The 26,069-nt window shown below is 42.4% G+C and overlaps 2 protein-coding genes across 10 annotated transcripts in view; one reads left to right on the forward strand and one right to left on the reverse strand.

Moving 5' to 3' along the window:
• Positions 1-8,113: 8,113 nt before the first annotated feature.
• PPAT (phosphoribosyl pyrophosphate amidotransferase) overlaps positions 8,114-26,069 on the reverse strand; it is a 48,886-nt gene continuing 30,930 nt past the window's right edge. For 2 of the 3 annotated variants that reach the window (XM_066995927.1, XM_066995926.1), the window contains exons 2-11: positions 23,162-23,228; positions 19,547-19,753; positions 18,038-18,150; positions 17,801-17,946; positions 16,455-16,527; positions 15,191-15,342; positions 12,756-12,883; positions 12,258-12,479; positions 11,677-11,797; positions 8,114-10,242 (exon numbers count right to left, since the gene is read on the reverse strand). In XM_066995927.1, coding sequence (XP_066852028.1) covers positions 10,067-10,242; positions 11,677-11,797; positions 12,258-12,479; positions 12,756-12,883; positions 15,191-15,342; positions 16,455-16,527; positions 17,801-17,946; positions 18,038-18,150; positions 19,547-19,750 — 1,335 coding nt within the window. In that variant the 5' untranslated portion in view covers positions 19,751-19,753; positions 23,162-23,228 and the 3' untranslated portion in view covers positions 8,114-10,066. The remainder of the gene's footprint in view (positions 10,243-11,676; positions 11,798-12,257; positions 12,480-12,755; positions 12,884-15,190; positions 15,343-16,454; positions 16,528-17,800; positions 17,947-18,037; positions 18,151-19,546; positions 19,754-23,161; positions 23,229-26,069) is intronic. The other variant, XM_066995928.1, reaches the window with a different exon arrangement.
• Positions 24,948-26,069, forward strand: part of PAICS (phosphoribosylaminoimidazole carboxylase and phosphoribosylaminoimidazolesuccinocarboxamide synthase) — a 40,199-nt gene continuing 39,077 nt past the window's right edge. For 3 of the 7 annotated variants that reach the window (XM_066995918.1, XM_066995919.1, XM_066995920.1), the window contains exon 1: positions 24,948-25,352. In XM_066995918.1, coding sequence (XP_066852019.1) covers positions 24,965-25,352 — 388 coding nt within the window. In that variant the 5' untranslated portion in view covers positions 24,948-24,964. The remainder of the gene's footprint in view (positions 25,353-26,069) is intronic. The other 4 variants (XM_066995921.1, XM_066995922.1, XM_066995923.1 and 1 more) reach the window with 2 other exon arrangements.

The following is a 26,069-nucleotide window of genomic DNA, read 5'->3' on the forward strand; positions in this document are numbered from 1 at the left end:
CATGCAGAAGATGGTACGGGCGGCCGGGGGCGCTACGGTGGCGGGAAAGGCGCGGCCGCCATTTTCTGCAGGGGCGGTGGGGGGGAGGGGGCTGCTGGGGGGGGCTGTATGTGCGGAGGGGCGGCGGGGCCGGGCAGGGGAGTCCGGCGGCTGGCCCCAGGTGATTTGTTTCACGGGGAGTTTATTAAGGACAAATTCGAGGCGTGCTGCCGCAAAGGCGGCGCGGAGAGACGACGACAAAAGCAGTTCGTCGTTTTTAATGTCGTGCATGGAAGGAGTTAATGCGTCAGCGCTCCACTGTTTTGTCCCATTTTTAAAATAACGTAGCACGGTTCCACGCTGGTAATAGAGTTTCACGGTGTAATGAGTGAAGCCTTGTTTGTTCATTAAACATTGCTGATGAAGGTTTCGACGGTTGATAGCCTTTACCCACAGTATCCTGTTGAATAAACCAGAATGGTAACTTCTTGTTAAATTAACAATTGCAGCAGAAACCAACCCCAAGTAAGGGCAAAATGACACCCCTCTCGCATGAAAGCACACATACCGCAGCATGCTCATGAACCCCAACGCAGAGGAAGACGATGATCCTCATCCCCGCGACCACCAGAGGGCTGGCGGAGACCCCCTAGCCACAGCCGCGCAGCCGTGGAAGACGCCAGGCTGTGCCACCTAACCCCGGAACTACTGGGTTATAAATCGGGACTGGCGGGTGTTAGGCGCGCAGCATTGGTGGAGCTGAGGCTGCCCGGCCGCCCAGCGCTGTTTTACTTGCCGCCGCTTGCTCGACAATCAAATAAAACCCTGCAATTGATAAAACTAAAATGTTGTCTAAGTTAATATATAACAAGTTGGTGCCGTGACCCGGATAGTGGTAATTTGGCGAGGCCTCGCAGCGGAGGCGCCCCGCTGATGTAGCGGCCCCTGTTTGGAGACCTCTCGGCCACATACCTCTACCGACGAACCCAAAACTGTGGCGAGAAGTAAATAAAAGCCGGCAAACCCTGTAATCTTTGTGCACGAAGACCCGAACGAAGACTTAGGAGTGAGTAAGTACAGGCCGGTTATCCGTTCGGTTGGGGTTGGGCAGCCCGGAGTGTGCCTGTGTGAGACGTCCAGTCCAGGACGAAGCGGGTGCAGACTCCCTGGTACTGCGGTTCCCACCTCCCGCGAGGGACTGGGCCACGAACGGGAGGCGAAGACTGTGTGTGTGTGTGTGTGTGTGTGAAGGCACTCTGGAAGATGGGACAGAAGAAGAGCAAGTCTTCTGGTCCCGTGGGTGGGTCGGAACCCAAGGCTAGGTTGCCTCTGATACCACCGGAGAGCCCGTTAGGGTTAATGATTAAACATTGGAACGATTACCCCTCTAGGCGGGATAAGGATAAAGTTAAGATGATACATTATTGTATGGAAGTCTGGGGTGGGAAGCAAATTAGGAGTGACCCATTATATTGGCCCGTGTTTGGGTCCTTTGAGGAATGGATCTGTCAGGCTCTAAACATAATGATGTGAATTCAAAGGAGCCTTTCAGCCTGGAGGAGAGTGAGTATGCACACTTACGGATAGGATCTGAGACCCGAGCCAACTTATACCCATTAAGAGAGAGAGGGGGGAGGAAAAAGAATGAACGGAATGAGGAAGAAGTCTCACTTTCACCCACCCCCCCCATATACTCCCCTCCTCCGCAACCTCCAGCCCCCCCCCTGGCTCCGGGTTACCATACCGACTCTGATCCGGCCACGGACACCCCTCGGGGAACTAGACGGGTAACTCGGAGCCAAACTAGAAATTGAGAGGGTGAGGGTAGACTATATCCCCTAAGAGAGGTTGCAATGGGAGGGCCCCAACCCGGTATGGGATACGTCTCCATCCCCCTAAATATGGGAGACATCAGAGAATTCAAGAAGGAAATGGGAAATCTCTTAGAAGATCCTCTTGGAGTCTCTGAGCGAGTAGACCAATTTTTGGGGCCTAATGTTTACACCTGGGAAGAACTCCAGGCCATTTTAGGTATATTATTCACTGCAGAAGAAAGGAACATGATCCGGAGGGCTGGAATGAGAATTTGGGACCAGCAACATCAGCAGGGTCCTGCGGGAGATCTTAAATGGCCCCTACAGAGGCCTAATTGGAATAACCAAAATGAACAAGATAGGGATCATATGCAGGACTTAAGGACTATTATTGTACAGGGGATAAGGGAGTCAGTCCCTAGGGGACAAAATATAAACAAGACCTTTAGTGAACATCAGAAGAAGGACGAAACTCCCACAGAGTGGCTGGAGAGATTAAGAAAGAACCTCCAGCTTTATTCGGGACTGGACCCCGGTACACCAGTGGGACAGGCCTTGTTAAAAACACAATTTGTGGCAAAATCATGGGTGGACATCAGGCGGAAGTTAGAGAAGTTAGAGGATTGGCAGGATAGAGGGATGGATGAGTTGCTGAGAGAAGCTCAGAAGGTGTATGTGTGAAGTGAAGAAGAGACTCAGAAGAGGCAGGCCAGGATATTGGTGGCAGCGGTCCGGGAAGGACAAAAAGGGCCCCCCCCTCGCCCGAGGGGAACAGGTGTTCCGCTACCAAGAGAAAGGCCTCTGAGGAGCCAGAGTGATCAGAGGGATCTAAGGCAGGTAGCATGTTTTTATTGCCAAAGGAAGGGACACATGAAAAAGGACTGCAGAAAACGCTTACAGGATGAGCGAATGTTTAAAGAGGATTGGGGGGGGTCGGGGGCTCTATCTGCTGGGGACTTCTGATACAACGGAGCCCTTGATAAAATTGAAGCTAGGTCCCCAGTATCAAGAAGTGGAGAGTTCCTTGTGGACTCAAGGGCAGAAAGATCTACTGTCCAAATGGTACCCCGGGGATGTCAACCTTCCTTGGAGAAATTACCAGTGATAGGGGCAAAAGGAGAGCCCTTTAGGGTCTCAGTAATAAAGGGGGTGGAAATAGAGACCCCAGCCCAAAGTTGCACAGGATCCTTCTTATTAGTACCAGAAGCTGAATATAACCTGTTGGGAAGAGACTTAATGGTTAAGTTAAAAATTAATTTGGAGGTGAAAAATAGAGGAATTGAGGTTAAATTATACACCCTCACAGTAGAGGACGAGGCAAAAATAAACCCTGAGGTGTGGTATTCTCCCGAATCAGTAGGCCGTTTAGATATTAGTCCCTTTGAAGTCACTATCAGGAATCCGAGATCCCTATCAGGGTAAAACAATACCCAGTGTCTCAAGAAGGCAGGGAGGGGCTGCAACCAGTAATCGAGAGGCTACTACAACAGGGGTTACTGGAGCCTTGCATGTCACCCCATAACACTCCTATATTGCCTATCAAGAAATCTGATGGCTGTTATCTGCTAGTCCAAGACTTGAGGTAGGTCAACAAAAGAACAATAACCAGATTTCCCGTAGTAGCTAACCCACATACCTTGCTAAGCCAGATGTCCCCAACACAGAAATGGTATAGTGTCATAGACCTAAAAGATGCATTTTGGGCATGTCCTTTAAAAAGGGAATGCAGGGATTATTTCGCCTTTGAGTGGGAAGATCCCACAACCCATCGGAAACAACAATTAAGATGGACTGTGCTTCCCCAAGGATTCAAGGAATCACCAAATCTATTCGGTCAGGCATTAGAACAAGTATTAGAGAACTATGAACCAAATCCTGAAATAACCTTAGTCCAATATGTGGATGATTTGCTGTTAGCAGGAGAGAGTCAGGAGGCAGTCAGGAGAGAAAGTATCAAGTTAATATCACATCCCGTGGCATCCACAAAGCTCGGGAAAGGTAGAAAGGATGAATGGAGAAATAAAAAAACAATTAACCAAATTCATGATAGAAACAAAAACAACATGGGTAAAATGCCTCCCATTGGCTTTACTAAACATAAGAACCCAGCCCCGAACAGATGTAGGAATCTCCCCTTTTGAGATGTTATACGGGATGCCGTATGACTTAGAGCTCCCAACTGATCATCCTCAGCTGGAGGAGTCACAAATACAATCATATGTAGTACCACTTATGATCAGAAGGAAGCAGTTGCGCGAAAAGGGATTAGTAGTACAACGCCCCCCTCTAGAGATGGCCATACACAGGATCAAACCAGGGGACCAGGTTCTGATAAAATCCTGGAAAGAGACCTCTTTAACTCCTCGTTGGGAAGGACCCTACCTTGTTCTACTTACCACAGACACAGCTGTCCGGACAGCCGAGAAAGGATGGACTCACGCCAGCCGAGTTAAAGGACCAATACCGGAGGAACGGTGGAGAGTGACCAGCCAACCCGGAGACTTGAGGCTGACCCTGCGAAAAGGGACTGATGAGTGAATTCGTAATTGTATGATCGGTAACCCTCTCTAAGGAATAATAGGTTCATTGTAAACGAAACTGGGAAGTAGGGGAAGGGAAATTCCTTAATGTACCAAGACCCATACATCAGAAGGGTAACGCGACTAAGGAGGAGTGAATAACTGGGACTGGGAGTGGCTGGAACAGGGAAATCGGTACCTAGGCTCCTGAAAATTACCCTTGCTGCCGTGAGGAACGTGAACCCTGGTGCTTGAAGCAACCAAGTAGGCAGGTGAGGCAGAGGGGTACAACAGTGGGGAGAATTACTTGGTACCCACCCCTATTTGAGATGATGGAGTCCGGCCAAATAAACTGCCCTAGTACCCACCATAGCTCGAAGCCGCCTCCCCAGAATTATAGAAGGATGTTGCCCTTCTGGTGTATGTTGGCGCTACCTCTCCTACTGAATATCCCCTGTCCGGCTGGGGCCGATGAGGGATATTCGCACCAGCCCTTTAAGTGGACCCTGGGTAGCTGGGATGACTTGAAGATCCTCAAAACTAATATTACGGCAGGCGCACCTTCTTTCAACATAACCAATTGCGAATTACTCGGGACGGTACTAGGATATGGAGGAAATACGGAACACCACCTGTGTAGTCCCCTGAGACAATACTCCTGGGGGGCTTCCAATGCGAAGGCTACCTATTGGTGTCCTAGCTCAAACCCGGGAAAAAGTTATTGTAACTATTCAGGGCACTATTTTTGCGCATACTGGGGCTGTGAAACCATAGCTACTCCGAGGTGGTGGAGTCACCCTCCCGATAAGTATCTCAATGTTACTTGGATACCGGAAGGTTGCCGTGAGCCTACTTACAGTTATGACGGTAGCGTAAACAACGCCGGAACTTGTAGATCTCTGAGGGTTACAGTATTACAACCTAACGATCGAGGATGGGAGAGAGGGAGAACCTGGGGTGTAAGGTTCTGGGAACCTGGAGCCGATAGAGGAGGCTTCATATTTATAAAAAAGGAGGTCGCACCACTGGATCCTCCTGAATTGGTGGGACCCAACCCGGTATTGAACCCAAGCTTGGATGAAGAGGGTATCGAGAAAAATACTGGAAATTTTACTGTTAGCAATGACACCATCATCCGGAATCCCAGAAATGACAATGGGAAAAGTTCCCTGTGGAAATTGATGCAAGTAAGCTACCAGCTGTTAAATGCTACCAACCCTAACCTGAAGCTGTGGGGGTCAATGAGAAGGCCCGACGGGTAAATGGATCCAATCCCTCACAATGTACGTGGGGGAAAGAGGGTCAGGGCATAACGCTGACCCAAGTGACTGGGAAGGGGAGATGCGTGGGACAAGTCCCACCCGATAAAATGCACTTGTGTGCAAATCAAACTAACATCGGAAGTACAAAGAAACCGGCGGAATGGTTATTACCAGCAAAGGATGCTAGGTGGGTATGCTCAAAGATAGGAGTTAGCCCTTGTTTATCCCTGGACTTGTTCAATGGGTCTGTAGAATTCTGTGTTCAAGTAATAACCATCCCAAAGATACTCTACCACCCAGAGAATTTTATGTATGACAATCAGATCAATCAAGAACACCATTTGACAAAACGGGAACCAATTTCCACACTGACAGTGGCTACCCTAATGGTTTTGGGGGGTGCAGGGATAGGCACAGGAGTTGCTTCACTAATCAAACAAGGAAGAGAGTTCACCTCTCTAAGAGCAGCTGTGGATGAAGATTTAGCCAGAATTGAGAAATCTATCAGTGCTTTAGAAAAATCTATAAGGTCGTTATCCGAAGTGGTATTACAGAATCGCAGAGGACTAGATTTATTGTATTTACAACAAGGGGTATTGTGCGCCGCTCTCAGGGAGGAATGCTGTGTATATGCTGATCATACTGGAATTGTGAGGGATACCATGACCAAACTTAGAGAAGGGTTGGAAAGGAGAAAAAGAGAGCGGGAGGCCCAGCAAAGTTGGTATGAGTCCTGGTTTAATCACTCTCTGTGGCTCACCACTTTGTTATTGACAATAGCTGGCCCCCTGATTTTATTAACCCTAGGACTGACGTTTGGTCCTTGTATCCTTAACAGAGTCATAGCTATTGTAAAAGGTAGACTGGAGGCTGCTCATCTAATGCTTATGAGGATAAAGTACGAATCAATAAATGATAGACCCGTATTGGAGGAAACATTAATCCTGAGTCAGTTGGAACTGAATAGATTTAATGAACAAAATGATACAGAGAAAAAGGGGGGATTGTAATGAGTGAAGTCTTGTTTGTTCATTAAAACATTGCTGATGAAGGTTTCGACGGTTGGTTGCCTTTACCCACAATATCCTGTTGAATAAACCAGAATGGTAACTTCTTGTTAAGTTAACAATTGCAGCAGAAACCAACTCCAAGTAAGGGCAAAATGACATCCCTCTCGCATGAAAGCGCACATACCGCAGCATGCTCATGAACCCCAACGCAGAGGAAGACGATGATCCTCATCCCCGCGACCACCAGAGGGCTGGCGGAGACCCCCTAGCCACAGGCCGCGCAGCCGTGGAAGACGCCAGGCTGTGCCACCTAACCCCGGAACTACTGGGTTATAAATCGGGACTGGCGAGTTTTAGGCGCGCAGCATTGGTGGAGCTGAGACTGCCCGGCCGCCCAGCGCTGTTTTACTTGCCGCCGCTTGCTCGACAATCAAATAAAACCCTGCAATTGATAAAACTAAAATGTTGTCTAAATTAATATATAACAACGGTGAGACATTGAAATAATACAAATGGCAACACCTAGAACTGAAGGTTTGTTTGTTTCCACTCAAAACATATATGTATCCCACCGTATGGAAAAAAAAAAAAAGGGGGGCCTGGTATCCTGAAGCACACTTCCAGTTGTCCATGAATAAAGTGACACTTGAAAAGTTTCTCCACTTTAAGGTCTTAAATACTAAAGATTAGGCTTGTACCATTACTAAAGATCACAGTGCTTGCAGTAGCAGACCTTCCTTATAATTTCACATGCATTATGTAGAGGGAAAAAAGGTATTGGGACACTTAACGAAATCAGAATTATGCCACCTAACACACAAATCACATTTAAGAAGTTATTTCCACATGTAAAAATACTTTTTTTTCTTTTTGAAAATGTCTTAAAAGACACTTTAAAATGTGTAAAATAAATGAAACTAATTTGCACAAGTTTCATTTAAAATCTTTTACAGGTGACTTCAGAGATACTGATTGAATTCTGCTTGCTTCTCCTTGTTAAACTGTTCACCTACACTTGTATGTCACCTAGAAAGGGCTCCTCACGTGCCTCTAACACAAGAGCTCATCTTGCCCCTTCTTTTAAAAATGTTTGCTTTTTTGAGGGCAGGAAAGAAGAAAGGTGATAAATGATAAGTTTTTATGTTTTCTCACACTTCTCCCTGCTAATCTAGAAGAGGGGAGGTCAGAGTGACTGCACCCAGTTCTGTTTTCTCAATTTACTGTCCAGGTTATGGGACTGTTAAAAAACAAACAAGCTTGCTAATGAGGTGAAATCCAAATATCTCTCCCAATATGGGGATCTGGGCTTTGGTGAAGGGCGTGATTCTCACGGTGAAAGATTTTCCCATTAGCTTGACTGCATGTAGGTTCTGATTGCACAAGATTCAGTCTTGACTTCCACAAAATGTACTTACATGCTTTCTTGAATTGGGACTTTTGATTTGTCATTGTGTATCAGGCACAGTTGCTACAAATCCTAGTAAGAAAGTTCTCTTCTGAATTTAATGACCAGTGCTGTAATTCTCCACTATGTGTAAGATGGGGAAGGAAGAATCTCTTAAACTTTTATTTTTCTTTGTTGTTGTAACAGTGTCACAAACAATTGTAAGGCCAAAATATACAACATTAAATAGAAAATCTAAAATTAAATTGCTGGTATTCAGTGAAAAAAACGAGGTATACAAAATATTTTTACAATTGTGCGTAAATTTGCAATATTTTTGAAAGGTGCTTTTCCCTTTCAGCTAGTGGTTCATTGTGATCTTTATGTATACAAGTAACTGTAATTGTTACCAATTAAAACATACAAGGCATTCAATACCTAATGGTTCTTCAAAACTTTCTTTTAAAACATTACATTTATAATAACAGTAGTAATGGAGGAAAATAAGAGTATACCCAAAACATCTCATAACCTTCAGTTGATCTATCATTCTCACTGTTAAGAAAACGACTTTATTTTTGAGTTAAGTTTGGACACTGACATCTAGAAAGCACAAACAGCTCAGACTTCAGAAGTTGTCAGGATTTGTCCTGGAGAAAACAAGATGTGAAACAAAATAAAAAAAATGGCACTGCCAAATATTTTTCTCCTTCCACATCCTATTGCGATCTGGTGAAAGCACCTGAAGATTGGTGGACAAAACCCTGGAAATGAGCTGACAGTGTGCACTTGCAGCCCAGAGGCCAACTGCATTCTGGGCTGCATCAAGGGAGGCACAGCCAGCAGGACAAGGGGGGAGATTGAGCCCCTCTGCTCCAAACCTTGTGAGACCGGACCTGGAGTGCTGTGATCAGCTCTGGGGCCCCCAGCACAAGGACAAGGACCTGTTGGAGCATGTCCAGAGGAGGGCCACGAAGATGATGAAAGGGCTGGAGCACCTCTCCTACGAAGACAGGCTGAGAGCTGGGGCTGTGAGCCTGGCTCCAAGGAGACCTTACAGCAACCTTCCAGGGGGCTTATAAAAGGAGGTGTATAAAAAAGATAGTGACTTTTTACATAGGCACATAGTGATAGGACAAGGGGGAATGCTTTATAAAACTAAAAGGGTAGATTTAGATTAGATTTTACAAGGAAATTCTTTACTGTGAGGGTGGGGAGGCAGTGGCACAGGTTGCCCAGAGAAGCTGTGGATGCCCCGTCCCTGGAGGTGCTCAAGGCCAGGCTGGATGGGGCTTTGGGCAGCCTGGTCTGGTGGGAGGTGTCCCTGCCCGTGGTGGGGGGCTGAAATTAGATGGTCTTTAAGGTCCCTTCCAACCCAAACCATTCTATAGTTCTGTGATTTACAGTGGAATTCAAAAAAGAATTTTGAAGTTATAAACCTAGAAAGCTTTTGGCTGAGCATTTCCCTGAGTCTTCGTTTTTTAAAATCATGTGCTAGACCTTACATTTATAGAATCTGGAAACTTAGTTACAAAGGGCTTGATTAATAATGACCATATAGTTATATATGCAAAAGTCAGGTACTTCTATTTTTTAAGAAATCTAAGCAAGAACTGCTGAGGAAACAAGAAGACTTCAGAATCTGGTGTTTTTTTTCCAAAACAGAAAAGCAAGCTTCACATTCTTTTTGCTTGAAGATTTAGATTAATTTGAAGTTACACCACGTGATTCATAATTTGTACTTTGTGAACAAGTCTGACAGGGATATCTCACATTCGGGGTGAGACTGAAACAAAAAGCTATGGAATTGTTACATAATTATAAACACTTTGGTTTTTACAATATTTTATGAGAAAATACAAGGCACAACCGTGCTTCAAAACTATATGATTTTGTATTTCAATCTGCCTACATAGTTTTCTTCAGTACAGACTTTCTCTAAGTCTTTACCAATAAAGATGTATTTTACTAACAGTAATCAGTCAACTATAATAAGCTTTACATATTACCTAAATGTAAGAAGGCTATTATTAGCAAGAAGGCATCTTTGCAAAAAGTACATTCAGCAATGATGAACCCAAGTGCATCCACTAAAAATTCACCATTCTAGCTCTACAGGATATTCTCCAGTGAGACATGCTGTGCAATGACCAATCTTTCCAACACGCGATTTCTGGGTTTTAAGGCTGTTCTCATTCTCTTGTCTTGCTCTGATGCTTTCTTGCACAGATGATACCAGCCCTTCCACAGAAAGGTAGACAACACTGTCTGCCCCTAGAGGAAATAAATAATTCATCTGTTAAAAGCTGCGCTAGTGTACCAAATGCAATGCTCCTAGGAAATGCAGTCGCATTATTGTATGGATTATCATGCAAGGTGAATCACCTCACCTAGAGAATGGTTCTGAAAAATTACAAGACCGTAACAAGCCTTGCCCTCTCAAATTATTTGCACAGGGAGCAGATTCATTGCAATTTAGACAGAAGGTTCTGAGTTGGGACCTGTTAGCGAAACATACTGCAAAAATTCAAGCAGAATCCAGAGTGTGTATTAAGACTCTCTGAACTCCCTATAGTGGACGTGTGGCTCGTGCTTCCCAGTCTAAACACCTAGGATTTATATACTCGTCGGAACTTGGAGGAGCAGAAGAGCATCATGTGAAACAAAACAAAACAAAACAAAACAAAATAGAAACAGCATGCAGCTCATGAAAAACAGCATGCAGCTCATGTTACAGCAGTAGGAAAGATAGACGACAGCCTACTCAGATCATTACCTTATCAGTTACACTCACGTATTTTGTGAATGAATATGAGATACTTAAATAAGAGATAATACAAACTTGAAGTATTTCAACATGCCTTCATGACAATAAATTGGGGGAAAAGAAGTCATTGCAAGATTAGACAAAGTATTTACACAAGAAATTTTAAAGTTTATAACCACAGCTATATTCTTAAAACATTTTAAAAATATTTTGCAGCACAAGAAGCTATAGAGTAGATCTTCTCACTCGCAGACCTTCACATGATTTCTATTACTGATATCCCCATGAAGAGCACATTATTTACCACACATCACAAGAACATAAGCTGTTGGTTCTTCTTTGTTCTGCTGTAAACATGACTCATTCTAGAGATTTGAAAATGTATTTAATTAACATTCTTTGATTAGTTTCAAATGCCATTTCTTTCAAAGTAAAGTATCGTGTAATGCAGTTAAAATTATTTGCATAAATTTAAACTTGTAGAAAAATCGGTGGGTATTTACAAAGTCAGAACATATTTTTATGAATGCCATAGAAGTGAAACTACATTAGTTTTTCATTATACAACAGGTTTTCACCATTTATTTTCTTTCTGATATTTTGCCTACAGTAGCTCTGTGTTATAAATTTTCCCAGAAGGAGTGATACGTATCAGAAAGCTGTGTTATACTTTATTTGTAACTTAGGAAATTATTCTAATGCTTTATATTGTTCAGAGAAATATAACGTACTAATTGTGTTAAAAAATACACAACTAAGTTGTTTTGATCCGTAGGGAACATACAATGCAGAGATTTAATGTGTCAACTGTTATGATTTTTTTGTCCAGTTTTGCCACTCTCGCCTCAATGTGTTGTACTTTATTTTGATGCAGCCAATAAATTCCTACAAGTGAAAACTCTCAAAACAAAGAAACAAACAAAACAAAACAAAAACTTTACCTATGTAGTTTGCAAGGTCGTGAAACTCAGGTCTGTTGGCAATCAGTTCTTCTTTTGTTGGAATGTTTATTCCCATGTAACAAGGAAATCTTATGGGAGGTGAAGCCACACGGATGTGTACCTGAATAAAAATACAGTTTCAAAACAATTCTATGAAGTGAAGGTCAGCAGATCATAAATAAATATAAGTCCAAGTTCTGCAAAATAATTATGAAGAAAGGAACACAGCACTAGACTGAAGTCATGGAAGAGTTAAAATAACATTTTTTTTCAGATGCCAGTGCAGGAAGACAGAGAAAGACCATTTTAGAATGTATTGTTACAGTATTTCCTAATATTAGGATAAGACTTTGCTTCTTTTCTGTGGCATTCTATCCTTGATGCAAATGTTTCAGTTTACAAAATCAAACATCACACAAAATATTTTTGCTCCACTAACATGGACATTGCTTGCTCCATGCTGACAGACATGGAGCAAACACATGGACAGACTTGCACAGTCTATTTCGGTTAAAAAATCTGAGACCCTCCCATCAATCTTGTATTTACATCTGTACTGTACTGACTGAAAATGAACTTACCTCCTTAGCTCCTGATTCCCGTAATAGTTTTATTATGGGTGAAATGGTATTGCCCCGCACAATTGAATCGTCAATGATAACAACTCGCTTGCCTTTAAAATTGTCAGACAGAACGCCAAACTTCTTTGCAACACCAAGTTGCCGTAACCTCATATTTGGCTGGATAAACGTTCTTCCTACATACCGATTTTTACAGAGTACTTCAACATATGGCAGTCCACACTATGAACAGGAGATGGTTAAACAGAATTAGTATCTATAAAACTGGTTATTCTCAGTTAATGTATTTTGAAGCAACCTTTGGATTTAGTAAGGACTTCACAGTTAACCAAAAAACTTTGGAATACCTTAATATAGTGGAATAATGACAAAAAACAAGTGCAGATGACTCAGTAGAAACAAAACTTTATCAGTACCAAACTCTAGTGGCCCTTACTGGAATACTCCATTAAAAAGGAGATATGTGTAAATGTGCTTGAAAAAAATGCAAACACAAACCTTTTGAGCGTAGCCCAGAGCTGCTGGGGTTGCAGACTCTGGAACGGTGCTGACCAGGTCTGCTTCCACAGGTGCTTCAATAGCAAGTTGCTGACCGCATCTCCTCCTGACTGAATACACCATTTGACCTAAGAACAGCAAGAAGAGTTTTTCCTAGTATTCATAATTCAGATTTCCTCTCATTTGCTGTATACATTTCTGTGGCAAGTTGCAGGCATAGAAGTCAGTGAGAAAAGCTCCAGAAATAGGAAGCAGTCATTCACATGAGGTAATTTTTTAGTTCTTCCCATAATGTCATATTCTATTTTAACATTCACATTCATACCACTACATAAAGTTAAAATCTATTTTGCCCTTACCAGGTAACTAAAAGTCCTGTGGATGTTACAGGAGGAACGAAAAATAAAATTATTCCTGCAACTTTCACAGTGTGCATATCCTATTTTTAGCTGTTTTCTTAAGCAAAGTTTGTGCAGTCATGCCATCTTGCCTGTACTGTTACAACTTTGAGCCAGTCGGTGAAGTTCACCCCACATTCAGGAAGGCGGGCAGAGGCTGCGGCGTAATGACCACATGGACGCCAGGGTATGTTTTGGGATCAATAACTTCAACAACTTTAACGGCTGAAGAACAAGCAGTTTGAGACAGCAAGGCGTCTCCTGAATCACCCTTCTTTGTTCCTCCTAAGTTGTTTACATTCCTCATGACTTCATAGTCAGGAGTCCGATGTTATCACCAGCCACAGAGCTTGTCGACCCCTATGGCGATACTCCCACATCTCCCCCTTTTTTATTAACAAAGAAAGCACGATTAACACAAATTAAGACACAGAGAAAAACTATCAGGCATACTAATCCTATCTTTAGCAAACTTTGTAACCACATCCCTGGGAGAGGCAGGCACTGAATGCTGCCCAGCGGGGGGCTCTGGCTGCCCCTCCAGCTCCTGGAGCCCCTGTTTGTGGGTCCTGTGTATGCCAGCAGGACCCTCCCATACGTTGTTCTTTGGTTGAGCTGAAATCTAAAGCGCTGAGGAGAGTGCTGTGATCATGTTGAGGCAGATGTCGAGACGGACGGACCCATCGTGCTGACACCCATCCTGGACCAGCTCCTTCGGCCAGTGAGAGGTAACTGTGTACGCGGGTATGTTTCTCTCAGCATAACACTTCTTTCAGCTTGACCTTCCTTTCAACTCGCGTGCGCTTCCTTTCAGCTTGCTGGGTTCAGCCAAACGTATCTTCGTGAGGCGATCAGTGTCCCTGTCCCTGTTCTGTTGGTCTGTCTCTGTTCCGTTAGCCTGTCCCTATTAGTTCATTTTTTGGTTTTGTCCCTGTTCTGTTAGCTAGTCCCTGTTCCAGTTCTGTTAGCCAGTCCCTGTTAGTCAGGTCCCTGTTCTTCAGGTCCCTGTTTGGGCGCCATTTGTGGCGTAATGACCACACGAACATCAGGGTATGTGTAGGGATCAATAACTTCAATAACCTTATTGAAGACAGGCTCCCTTCTTATACCATTAGCTCTACAGCAGTACTTTCCCACCAGCTATTCATCGGTTAACAATTTTGCCCGGCAACAGCAAACATTCAGCAACTCCCATGTTTTAAGAGTCGGAGAACAAGCTGTTTGAGACAGCAAGGCGTCTCCTGAATCACCCTTCTTTGTTCTTGTAACTTGTTTACATTCCTCATGGCTTCGTCCTCAGGAGTCCGATGTTTTCACCAACCAGGGGGCTTGTTGACCCCCATGGCGATCCTCCCAAAAGAGGCCTCAGGAGCTTTTAAGGTCCTAAAAGTCTGGTACCAGGAGAGGGAACTGGAGGCATTGTGAGATGACGCAAGGTAAAGATTACAGAGGATAGTACTAGGGAACATGAGAGAAGTGAGGACAGTGCTAGGTATGAGCACCTTTGCTAATATCTTATCACTAAGGCAATTTTCAGGGGCTTCTACTGAAATAGTAATAAAGGCATTAGACTGACAGCCTCAAGTACTTGCGTAAAGCATAGATTTCAGTTATATTAAAAGCATCTTCCTGAAATAACCCTTTCTTGCATAGAAAACACCAAAAAGAAGTTGTTTTGCAGATTTTATTTCACAGGTCTGATTTTTAAAAGGTTTTCCAAGAACTAATACAGTTCCTTCCTTAAGTCTCTCAAATTTAAGGGTTATTTCCTCTACCTTAGCCATGTTTCTGGCTCTTTTCATCCATTCCATAAGGCTATGCAGGCAGGCCTGACTGTAGCTGTATACACAGTCAGGAACAGTAGGGTTTTTTGTCCTCAAGAACTGTGCAAGCCTACCCTGTCCCAGCCCTGCTCTGGAAATTCACGGTCAGTGTCACCCTGCTATGATCCCCAATCCTTTGTAGAATCAATTGTCCTTGAGAATGTAATCTCCCATTATTTGGGAGGCAGTGGCTTTGTATGTTACATCTTCTTACCTTCAAAGATACTGTCTGGTCTTGCAAAATAAACATATTCAAATATGCAGAACGCTGACGGATCTCCTTCAGGTCTTGGTACCACATCCAGCGTTTGAACATCATACCTGGATATTTTCACAATCTCTCCAGGAAGGACTTCACGGTAGTACCTTGAAAGAGAAATACACAGCATTTAGAAATGTCCCGAACCTGAATAATAGTTTTAAAATATAAACTCTATTGACAGGAAAATTGCTTTTGAACATCCTAACATGGTATTTTTCTTCTATCTTAGGATTTGATCTAGACTGTTTAAGACCAACATGCTAAGACAAAACAGCCTGAATAAATACCAGAAAACAGTAAATTAATACTCTAACTAGTACAACAGAATTATGGTATTCTTCCCATATGTGAGATGTAGGCCACTACAAAGAACACAAAACAACACGCCTACAATAAAACACCACAGAATGGAATAAAAGACTAGTAAAGCGCAGTCACATTGTTTCCTGGTTTTGCTTTACATCTCTTTTTATTCAGTGCTTGTGGTCTTAATGCAGTTTTTCAATGCTTTAGAGGATCCAAATGTACTTATTAGTGTTGTACCCAAATGCACTTTTTTATGTTTGATTAGGAAATTAAATATACTTCCTCATAATTATTCTTCCTTTACTTATGTTTATTTCACAACTGTCTTCTATTCCAAACTTCCTAAGACTTGTTTGACATCTTCCAGTGAGTATCCCACCTTTCTTTTCAGAGTGTCTTAGCTGGGGAGGTAATGTGAATGTCATCTCTTGTGTTGGCTCTAACATGAGTTTCCATACATGGAAATAATTTCAAGTGCCTGTCACTTTTTTAAAATGAGGCTTGTCAGGCAGCACATGGTGCATCTCAGGTGAGTGCAACCTGTGAGCTACCAATGCAGCCTTTTCTGTAGCTGAAGGATTACTTTATAATACAAGAATTCTGCTGCTAACTAGGCTAAAATTAAGAAGTATATGGATAACTAGATGTAATGCAACAAGTAAGAAGCATCCTTGAAGTTGTCTTTACCATTACTTTCTGAACAGATAATTATTTAGCTTTCTTTACATTAATCCAATCAAGAAAATAAACTGACAAAAGACAATTGGCAAAAAAACTCCAAACAGCTCAACCAACTATGTCTTCATGTCTTTCACCTTGTTAAAGATTATGATATTTGGCAGTTTGAGGTTTAATGTTGAATTGCTGCCTGAGGAGCACTTTCAGATAAAGTGAGAATCGGAGCACTTACTCTGCACCAATAGATAAAAAGCTACAGGATTCAGAGGAGACTACCCATCCTTCTGTTTCACTGTTATCCTTTCCTGAAATAAAATATTTCAGTTATTGTTAGATTCCACAATTCTCGCTACCATTACATTACCACTACACACATTGCATATCTAATGCAGTACCTGGCTTGCTACAGTTTAGGTTGCCAAGTGCACAATTACAAATTGTTGCGAGTTCTAACTATAAGGTTTAGTATTTCTTTAGTATTATTAAATAATAAGAAGTTTCTTTAGTATTATTAAAAAAAAAGTAAGCATCATAAACTTGTTCTAGGCAGAATGGGAAGTAACAGCATCATATTCATGCTTCACAAAGAGAGAAAGTTCAGATGTTATTTCTGCAGTATTTCAGACTTGCTCGATTCTAGTTCAATTGCTTTAGATATACATAATTACTTTTGTTTGGACAAGAAATTCCTTTTCCTATGTTAAATGCATCAACGTATAGATCCTTTTGACTACAATGGATACTGGATTGAACTCCAGTATGAAGAGTATAGGCACAGGATAGATCAAACCACAAAACAGGGTATTAGTGTTTGATAATAATCTTGGTAATTTTTCTTTTGGTTTAATTTACCGAGTTTTCTGAAGCTATGAAAGCATTTATTTGTTTGCCTTTGACTTATTTTATTTTCAAACAAATGAACACATTTTAATCTCACTTCAGGGAACGTGTTGATTTGCAGGCTAAACAAGAGCTCCAAGGACGTTTTCCCATCAATTGATTTGATAGTGTTCCATTACCAAACTAAGTGTGACTAGCAGTGCTTGGAAGTTAGAAATACATTGCCAGTAATCCAACACTTTATCACCTTCTTATCACAGCAGAAAGGAGGAAAACAGACTTGTTTCTGGGCTGGATATAGTCCTGGGCAAATAGCTCCAGGTGGCTCTGCTTGAGCAGGCAGGATGGAGCAGGTCATCTCCAAGGTGCCTTCCAACCCCAGCTGTGATTCTGTTCATCCTTGCTTTCCCATTGAGATGGTACGAATTTAGTTAGGTTTTCAAAAATATTCTATTACAGTTGGCCTGCCTAATTCTGACACTGTCAGCAGGCAACACAAATTCACTTTTGCTGGGAACAGAAAAGATGTTTGCCAACTTCCTACAAATGATTTTTTCCTTACACCACTTTTGTTTTGAATTTTAAAAACTGACTTTTGCATCAAATATTCCTACTTGCACCTCAGTAAATGCAGCTGTAATTATTTATATTGATGACTTAATGCACAAACTGTACATATATTTAAATGTATATATATATATGTGTGTGTACAAATATGAATATATATGTATGGTTTACCTTTTCCATTCATGTCCCCTACTGGAATAAGGCGACCAATGCAGAGTGGACGATTTCCATACGGATCACGTACTGCATAAATTATGTCTTTATGCATAATTAGCAACGAATAAGAAGTTGGAGTTTCATTCATTAAATTTTTTATTCTGCAAGGAGACATAAGTGAACATAATCATGTGTTGCATGCCATGCTGAGAACAGATTGCTGTTCTTGATTCTGAAACCTGTCCTCCTCACCTTGCTACCCAATCAGCAGTGTCATCATTTTCTAGAGGAGGTGTGAAAGCCAGCAGCTGGGTGATCAATTCACTGTCAGAACTGGTCGACAGTCCTACACCATGCCGCATAAGCTTTTAAGACACAAAACAAAAGTGTTACCAGCACTAAAAAAAAATGATCTCACATAACACTGCTTGTGTTTTACTTTAACAATACCTTTGTACAATGAGCAAATGTTTTCAAACATATCAGTGCTTCAGACAATTAGATCATCAGAAAGTCAACTTTATTCCAACAAACCAAATATGTAAAATGAACTGGTACAATCATCTATGTCTGGAACTGCATTTCTCCCTTTCTATATCATTCCTTTGCTTCATGCACAGCCATAAGTATTCATTCACCAACATTCAGGTCATAACGTCATGTTTGGGCCATTTAATCAGCTTGTTTCTGCTTATTCTGGGAAGAGAGGTAAAATATGCATGGGGGAAAATATGAAATTACCTATAGAAGATACAGAAAGAGAAGAGAGACGCCAAGACAGAATGGTGGTCAGGGCACAAAGCAAAAATAATACAGGTGTGAAGGAAAGCAGAGTGGAATTAAAAAGCTGAAATCCCCTTTTTTTTGCTAGGGTTTTCTAGACCTGGTCAGTCAAGTTGTTCTGTCCTGATGTACTTATGCTTCTAAGGAAGATGAGAATCTGCAGTGTATTCAGCCAACTATTACAGCCCGTTCAGTTCTGTATGCACTACAGTTACTGGATTTTATCTTTAGAAATCATTCTAACTCTCAAGTAACCTGGATTCTCCACTTTCCATCTACATTTCCTCCCCACTGTTTTTTTCTCTCATCCATTAAATACACTTGTTAATCTGATTAAAGATGCGGTAGCTTACTTTAGGCATGTCATTTGTTTGCCTTGCTGCAAAGCAAAAGTATGTCCTCTAGCTTTTGGATAGAACTTATGACAGATTTCACAATGAAACATCTGCTAGATTTTAAACAGGTTCTTTAACACATACCCTTGCAGCCAAACACACTACAAAATCTGGTGTTTGATGATCTCCTTATGTGTTTATGTCCTAACAGTGCTCATGATGAATTTTGCAAGCCAGAAATACAAATAAAGACAATATTCCAAACAAGAACATTTCATATTACAATTACTTCACCTTATTATTATGCCTCTCCTAACTCCAAGCATATGATTTTCTGCCTCTGTCAGCCATAACAAATAAGGAGAGCTTCAAGCCAGGATCCCCTGTTACAGCTGAGGTAGTTTTATCACTTGTCCTACAGGAATGTGACCATCAGTCTAGAGGACTGGTGAGTTTTCCCCTGTGACAGTTACAAATGCCTCCTCTCTCCAGGAGTTTTTTCCCCCAAATTATTTTGATTATGGTGCTCCTTCACTACACCAAGTAGTTTGGTATTAAGTATGCATCATAGCAAAGTTTTTGCTCATTGCTGCCTCATACGCAGACATAAATGATGCTGGAGTTTCCCAGGGGAGATACTGACCTTCCTCCTCAGTCGCACCGCATTTGTTAGTTCACCGTTGTGTGCCACAGCGATCTTGCCATGAAGAGTTTCTACGACAAAAGGCTGGCAGTTCTGCAGCTCAGAGATCCCGGAGGTAGAGTACCTGGTGTGCCCAATACCAAGGTTTGAAACATACAGCTTCTTCAGGCTGTCTGCATTGAACACGTGATTTATAAGACCCATTCCCTTTGGGAGAAAAAGAAAAAAAAATTGTTCTGTTTTGTTTTTCTGGCAATTGGCTCACTTCTTGTGTTTGGTTTTGGTACTGCATTAAAACTCTGTGAGAAGGGGAAATAACCTGAAAGCCACAGGAAAGAAGCTGAGTAGGTATCACAGTGCTATGTCAGATCCCATTACTCCTGTTTTTAAACAAAGCATTATACATTGTTGTGCTGAGGATTTTCACAGAACAATCTATTCCCTGACTAAAAATACATTTTCTGAAAAACACTACTGAACTGTTGTGGTGTTTAAAGAAAAAAAAGTTGCAAGAAGGAAATTCTACTTAGAGAATACTATTTACAAGTTAGCAGTATATTTGATTTATTTTTATACTGGGTATATGACAACATTTATCAGATTGCAGTCATTCCTGACAATATTAGAAACAAAGCTTTTTTTCTAGAGCTGTTTTTCTGTTTACTTGAAACAAACTTTTCATACATCCAGGTTGCCTTCTATCTAAAGCAGAAATGCGTCAAGGCTTTTTAGTCAGCCATCAGGAGCTTCTTTTGGCAAGAAACACAATTTAGCAGCAAGAATAGTCTGAAAAAATAACTGTACACACAGAGGAAATCAAGCCTGGATTCCAAACCCTCCTACAACCCCCTACTTCTTATGCTGCCTGTGGAAAATATTTACATCCTTCTAAGCCTCGATCTCCCTATCATGCGTAGTAATTGTGATATACATGAAATCACACATGGTAACAACACTCTTAGGATCTGTACAGATATACGGGAGAGACTGGAAAGTCATGAATGGTTCACAGCCTGTGCTGTGGGTACAACAAGACAGTGGGATGAGACAGAGAGGAAGGAAATATGTTTTCAGAGCTCAATCAAAGCAGCTTAAAGAAAGCCAAGCTTTAGGGTATTTTCTTCTGTGACTGGTATAGAGTCAGAATACTAAAAGGCTGTGTTTGCACATGTGGTTTTAGGATACTTAACTGTCATGTTAAAAAGTTATTGCCTCAAACAGTCAAACTAGTACAGGTTTACTTGAATGGTTCAGCAAACTTTATGCCAGATCAAATATCATCTGTTGTCTCACAGATGACATGAAGCTTGCCTAGAGTCTGTACCATGTACAGAAATACAGTCACGCTCTTTTTTTACTTTGGCCAGTTGTATCCTGACAGGAGATCTGGCATTTCACAGGTCCAGTGTCAATGGACGTGGCTATTTGAAGCATTGCTATAGCTTAAACAAGCAATGCTATTTTAAAACAGCATTGCTGACACGAGTACATAAACTTTAAAATGCAACTTGAAATATTTTGCTGATTTAGCTTGTGCTGGTGTGGGACAGTAAATGTGAATTGCACCAGTATAAAAAATTCCCAGTGAAGATGATTTGATGTCTGTATTACATGAAGCCTGGTACATACCAGAACATGATAATACAGCTACTTCAGTATAGATTTTTCTGCATATTCAAGCATGCAAAAGTCAGACAAAGCCTTTCTGCTATTGACATCGCTACATCTATACAAGAGATTTAAGTTTTTCCACATCCTGAGCCAATGCAGCTATGACACTAATGTTTCCTTACACAAGTCTAGCTGAAAGGCTCCAACAGACAAATCTGGATGAGTCTTCTGGGAGAGTTTAAAACAATGGATTAATAGCCTTTGTCAAGGGCTATAAATCTGTTGTCAAAGGCCAGTAACAATCAGAAAGGAGCACATACCCGTGCCATAGGCAGTACAGTTCGTACTCTAATACGTGCATTGGCTTAAGCTGTTGACAAAGGTGAGTTTGCAGTAACGTACTGGGTTGTAAATCGATGCAGTGAGCAGCAGGCACCTTTTCCATTCTGTTGTCTCTGCTAAGAATAGTCAGCTGGGGTTTGGAGGACAAATGGACACAGTAGCATCTTAACTGTTTTGTGTTTTTTTTTTTTATGATCTAGTTTACAAGTCAGACTAGTAAACTTATTTCCACTGGCGTAACAGACCCAAATGCTTGTTACATTGGCATTACTTCTAGGATTACACATCATATCTATTGTACTCCACAGGCTCTTTATTACACCGTGGTTATGATGGTTTTTAAAGGTGATGTAGCTGAGAAAGGTATTTCAAGTATACGAGAAACCATCACACGCTTTCCAACTCTTAAAATATCAAAACTGATATGATGATAGTCAATTAAATTCTTAGCATGACAGCCAAGTATGTCAGCTCTCACTAACGTGGAAACTCTACTGCTTATTGTATTGCCTGCTACAAGTTCATTCTGAGAAGTATCATTTACTACAGGATTTATCTTTTAAAGCTCACTTTAAAAGGAAGTTGCAATTTCTGTAAACCTTAGGGAAAGCTGAAACCCAAGCAGGAGCAGGAATGAAGAACAGACAACACAGTGCAGTAGTTCAGAAAACTGGCATTTAAAAGTGTGTAGGGGGAAGGATCAGGCTGCAAGTAACAGATAGGAGGGGGGGAAATTCCAGGAGAGGCGACAAACATGACGCTCAAGAGACAAGACTGTGCACGAGGCATTCAGCAGTCATGCATTGATATACACGCTGCTGCAACAAAACGGTTCTTACTCTTACAATGATTTGAACAGTTTAATCAATCTTCCTCAGAGACCCCTGAACACGAAGACAAATTGCTTTCGGACTGTGGTCAGAGAGCACACTGGCATCAAGAATTGCCCTGTGGTGTTTTGTCAGCTGAAATAGTTTTATTTCCTATATACACTGCTCTTCCAGGGTTTAACAGGCTGATGATTATTTTTTCCTTATTACTATTCAAAACAGAATGAGCAAAACCAGTCTCAGAAAATGCAGGGATTCTCCTGGCATAATACGTCAGAGGCTGTGGCTGTTTCGTGTCTTTTAACATCCCTGGGGATTCTCTCAGCTTCAGAAAGACTGAGTGACCTTCTCAGGTCTCCATTCAATCATTTATTCTGTTCATTTTCACTTATGGGTACAGTAGCTGCCACTTCCTTGATTCTCTAAAAGCTAAGAATGTCATCCACTTGCTTGTGCAGAACCTGTAACTATTTTTCTTTTCTCTTTCTCAAGCTGTGTGGATAAACTCTTCCAAATCTCTGGAGTTAACACTTTAGCTGCAGGGTGACTTTGGTAACTACTTTTTAGGAAAACAATAGCCTGATCTGGACATTCTGTGTGTCTGCCACTGTGTGCATGGATACAACCAGCAGGGATAATGTTGGCATATCTGTTTTAAACATGTACTTAGGTCAGAAATTGCACAAATAACAGAATTAAATATCAGCACTCTGACAAACCAAAACAATTAATCAAAACATGTTGTTTCCCCTCTTTCTAATTATTCAGTTTCCTCACTGAAACAAACTGTCATGCATCTCAGCTGGGAATCCAGAAAGCATTTACATTTTACCTTGTGCACTTTGAATGCCTGGGATGACTCTCCATCACTTGTCACAATTCCAGCACTCTCCTGGCCCCTATGGACAAAATACAATTAAATATGAAATGCTTAGAATGAAACGCTGTACCATACTATAAATTGGTGGGTTTTCCTCTTTCTTTACAAGATGAAATTTTAATGTAAGTTTATTTATAGTTTCATTTTACATGCTTGTAATCAAAACAGTGGTTTCTTGCCCGTGTTATGCTTTATTTAAAAACAATCACATAAGGTTTGTGCCTAAGCCCACTGAATTCAGTGGGAATCTTTCCACTAATAAGCACTGGCTCAGCCTCTCACTGCAGTCCAATTTCAGTGTGGGCATAAAATAACAGCAGATGCTTCATCTGCCAAGCCACTTTGCAGTGCTGGTACTCCAGGCTCCAGCAGTAGGCTCTCCAGCATTACTGCATTTCTGTCGGTGTTTGGGGCGCTTTGGCTTAAACTGCTGCTTTTGCTTAAGGGAATGCATTGTCTCTGTCACTGATCACCTGTGGAAAAGCTTTTGAACTCTTGCACTTAAGCAATCAAGCAGGCATTTGCACAGCTAACTGTGGGAGGATCGCCATGGGGGTCGACAGGCCCCGCGGCTGGCGATAACATCGGGCTGGGGACGATGAGGCCCTGAGGAATGTAAAGAAGTTAGAAAGAACAAAGAAGGGTGATTCAGGAGACGCCTTGCTGTCTCCAACTGCTTGTTCTCCAGCCCTTAAGACATGGGAGTTGCTGAATGTTTGCTGTTGCCGGGCAAAGTTGTTAACCGATGAATAGCTGGTGGGAAAGTACCGCTTGTAGGGCTAATGTGTAGGAAGGGAGCCTGTCCTCAATAAACGAGGTTGAAGTTATTGATCCCTACACATACCCTGGTGTCCGTGTGGTCGTTTCGCCACAACGGGGCATTCTTAAACACACTTATTTTAACTCAGGAAGATTGCCCCATCTATAAACACAAAGACTGGCATTAAAACTAACTGATACACCGCATCCAGCGACTTTCAATTCAGTTTGACAGACGATTTCCATTTCAAAATCGATGCTGTCCCTTTAAACGTCTCCCAAATCAAATGGGTGAGAGAAGCAAACATCCCGAATGAAAGGCCTTTCCAGGCAGGCAGCTTACATCTTTTTTGTAGTGCTAATGGCAGAAAAGTAAGCACAAGCAGAAGGGAAGTGCAAAGCTTATGCAGTTTTGCCACTTCGGCAAATTCTACACAGGCGAGCGTTTTATTAAATCATCGCTCATAATTAATGAAAATTAACAATGTGCGCAGGCGGCCCCCAGTTTTAAAACAACCCCCACGCAGGAAGACTTGAATCATGCCCACGTTGCTGCCACACCGCCTCTGGAAACCTGCCACCCACACGCACTGTGGCCCGGGCGGCAGCCTCATGAGGAGCCGCGGCGGTGCCCACGCAGGACGCCCACACAGCCTATCCCCGGCCCGTTTTTCCACACGGGTGCTGTTCCTCCTCAGAGGAAGCCAGAAACACCCGTGCTTTTCGCCCCGATGGCGACGCGGTGGCGATGCCGGCACGGTTTCTCGCGTGAGGCCGGGGAGACCCGCGGTCTCCTGAGGGCGACATGGCCGCCGAGGGGCTCGGGTGGGCTCCGTGGGGGTCCGGCTGCCCGCAGGCCGAAGGGCCGCCCGTGCTCGGGCCCCGCAGCGGCTCGGGGCGGCGCGGCGGAGCGCGGCGCTGACAACCAGGCGCCTGGTTGCCTAGGGAACCAGATCTTGGCTAGAAATAGTGAATCATTTCCAGGTCACTTTCAACATGGAGTGTGGAGTGGGGAAGCACTGGACTGAGGAGGAGGTTAAAGCCTTGCTAAGCGTCTGGTCCGAGAAAAGCATCAGGAAGCAGCTCCGCGGCACCCTGAGGAATAAAGGGATATTCATCTACATTGCCAAAAGGCTGCAGGAGTTAGGAGTTTGCAGGGATTGGAAGCAGTGCCGGGCAAAGTACAAAAACCTCAAGTATGAATACAGAACGGTTAAATACGCCCACAACTCCGGGGATGCCACTAAAACCATGAAGTTTTTCCACGACCTGGATGCCATATTGCGATATGAACCTGTCCTGCAGTTAGGCGCGGCAGAAAACGGCAGGTGCTCCGCGACCGAGGCGCGGCTGAACGCCAGCCCCACCACAGACAGCACCCAAGGTAAAAAACTCTTTGCTATTTCCTCTCTTTGCTTAAAGCCAAACAAACGCACGAACGAGCCAGGGCAAACAGACCCGAAGCCCAAGTTTGCGGCTGAGGCTGCCCAGCCCCGGCAGCGCTGCGAGCAGCGACTGACTGGATGCGCTCCTGGTGGAGGGCAGAAAAATGTTAGCACCCACCAGTGTCGAAGCCTGTAAATACAGCCTAATTCTCACCAAATCATGCTAACATTAAAGCCTTGGCAAGTACTCGCTGGTGTTAAGGCTCCACAAGAGTGGAGTGGCTCGCTGGTGTTAAGGTTGAACAAGAGTTCAAACCCTAAATTAAGGAAAACTGACTGGTTTTGGTTTTGTTTTTCCCTTTGACATTTATTCTCAATACTTTGGAGTCGGGTTCAGTAGAGCTCCTGCTCAGACATAAACTTAGAGAAAAATAAAAGCTAACGTGGAAAATGTCATGAACTGTTTTCTGTGGTAGAACTGAAACTTCTGATTTTTACCCCTATTTCTCTGTAAATGAAATTTCAGATATGACAACTAAAGGTAAATTAAATTATTTTTGTAAGCAATTCACTTTTTTTTTGAGAAACAAAGGATGTTTAATAACTTCACATGAAAAATTGCCATATAGTGAGGAAAGTAAAAATCTTTGTGTTTACCAGAATATTCGGAGGCAAAACAAGTAAATTCCACTGCTTTTATTCTGAAGGGTTTCTTA

This window comes from Anser cygnoides, chromosome 4 (assembly GCF_040182565.1).
Source record: "Anser cygnoides isolate HZ-2024a breed goose chromosome 4, Taihu_goose_T2T_genome, whole genome shotgun sequence".
Taxonomy (NCBI): Eukaryota; Metazoa; Chordata; class Aves; order Anseriformes; family Anatidae; genus Anser; species Anser cygnoides.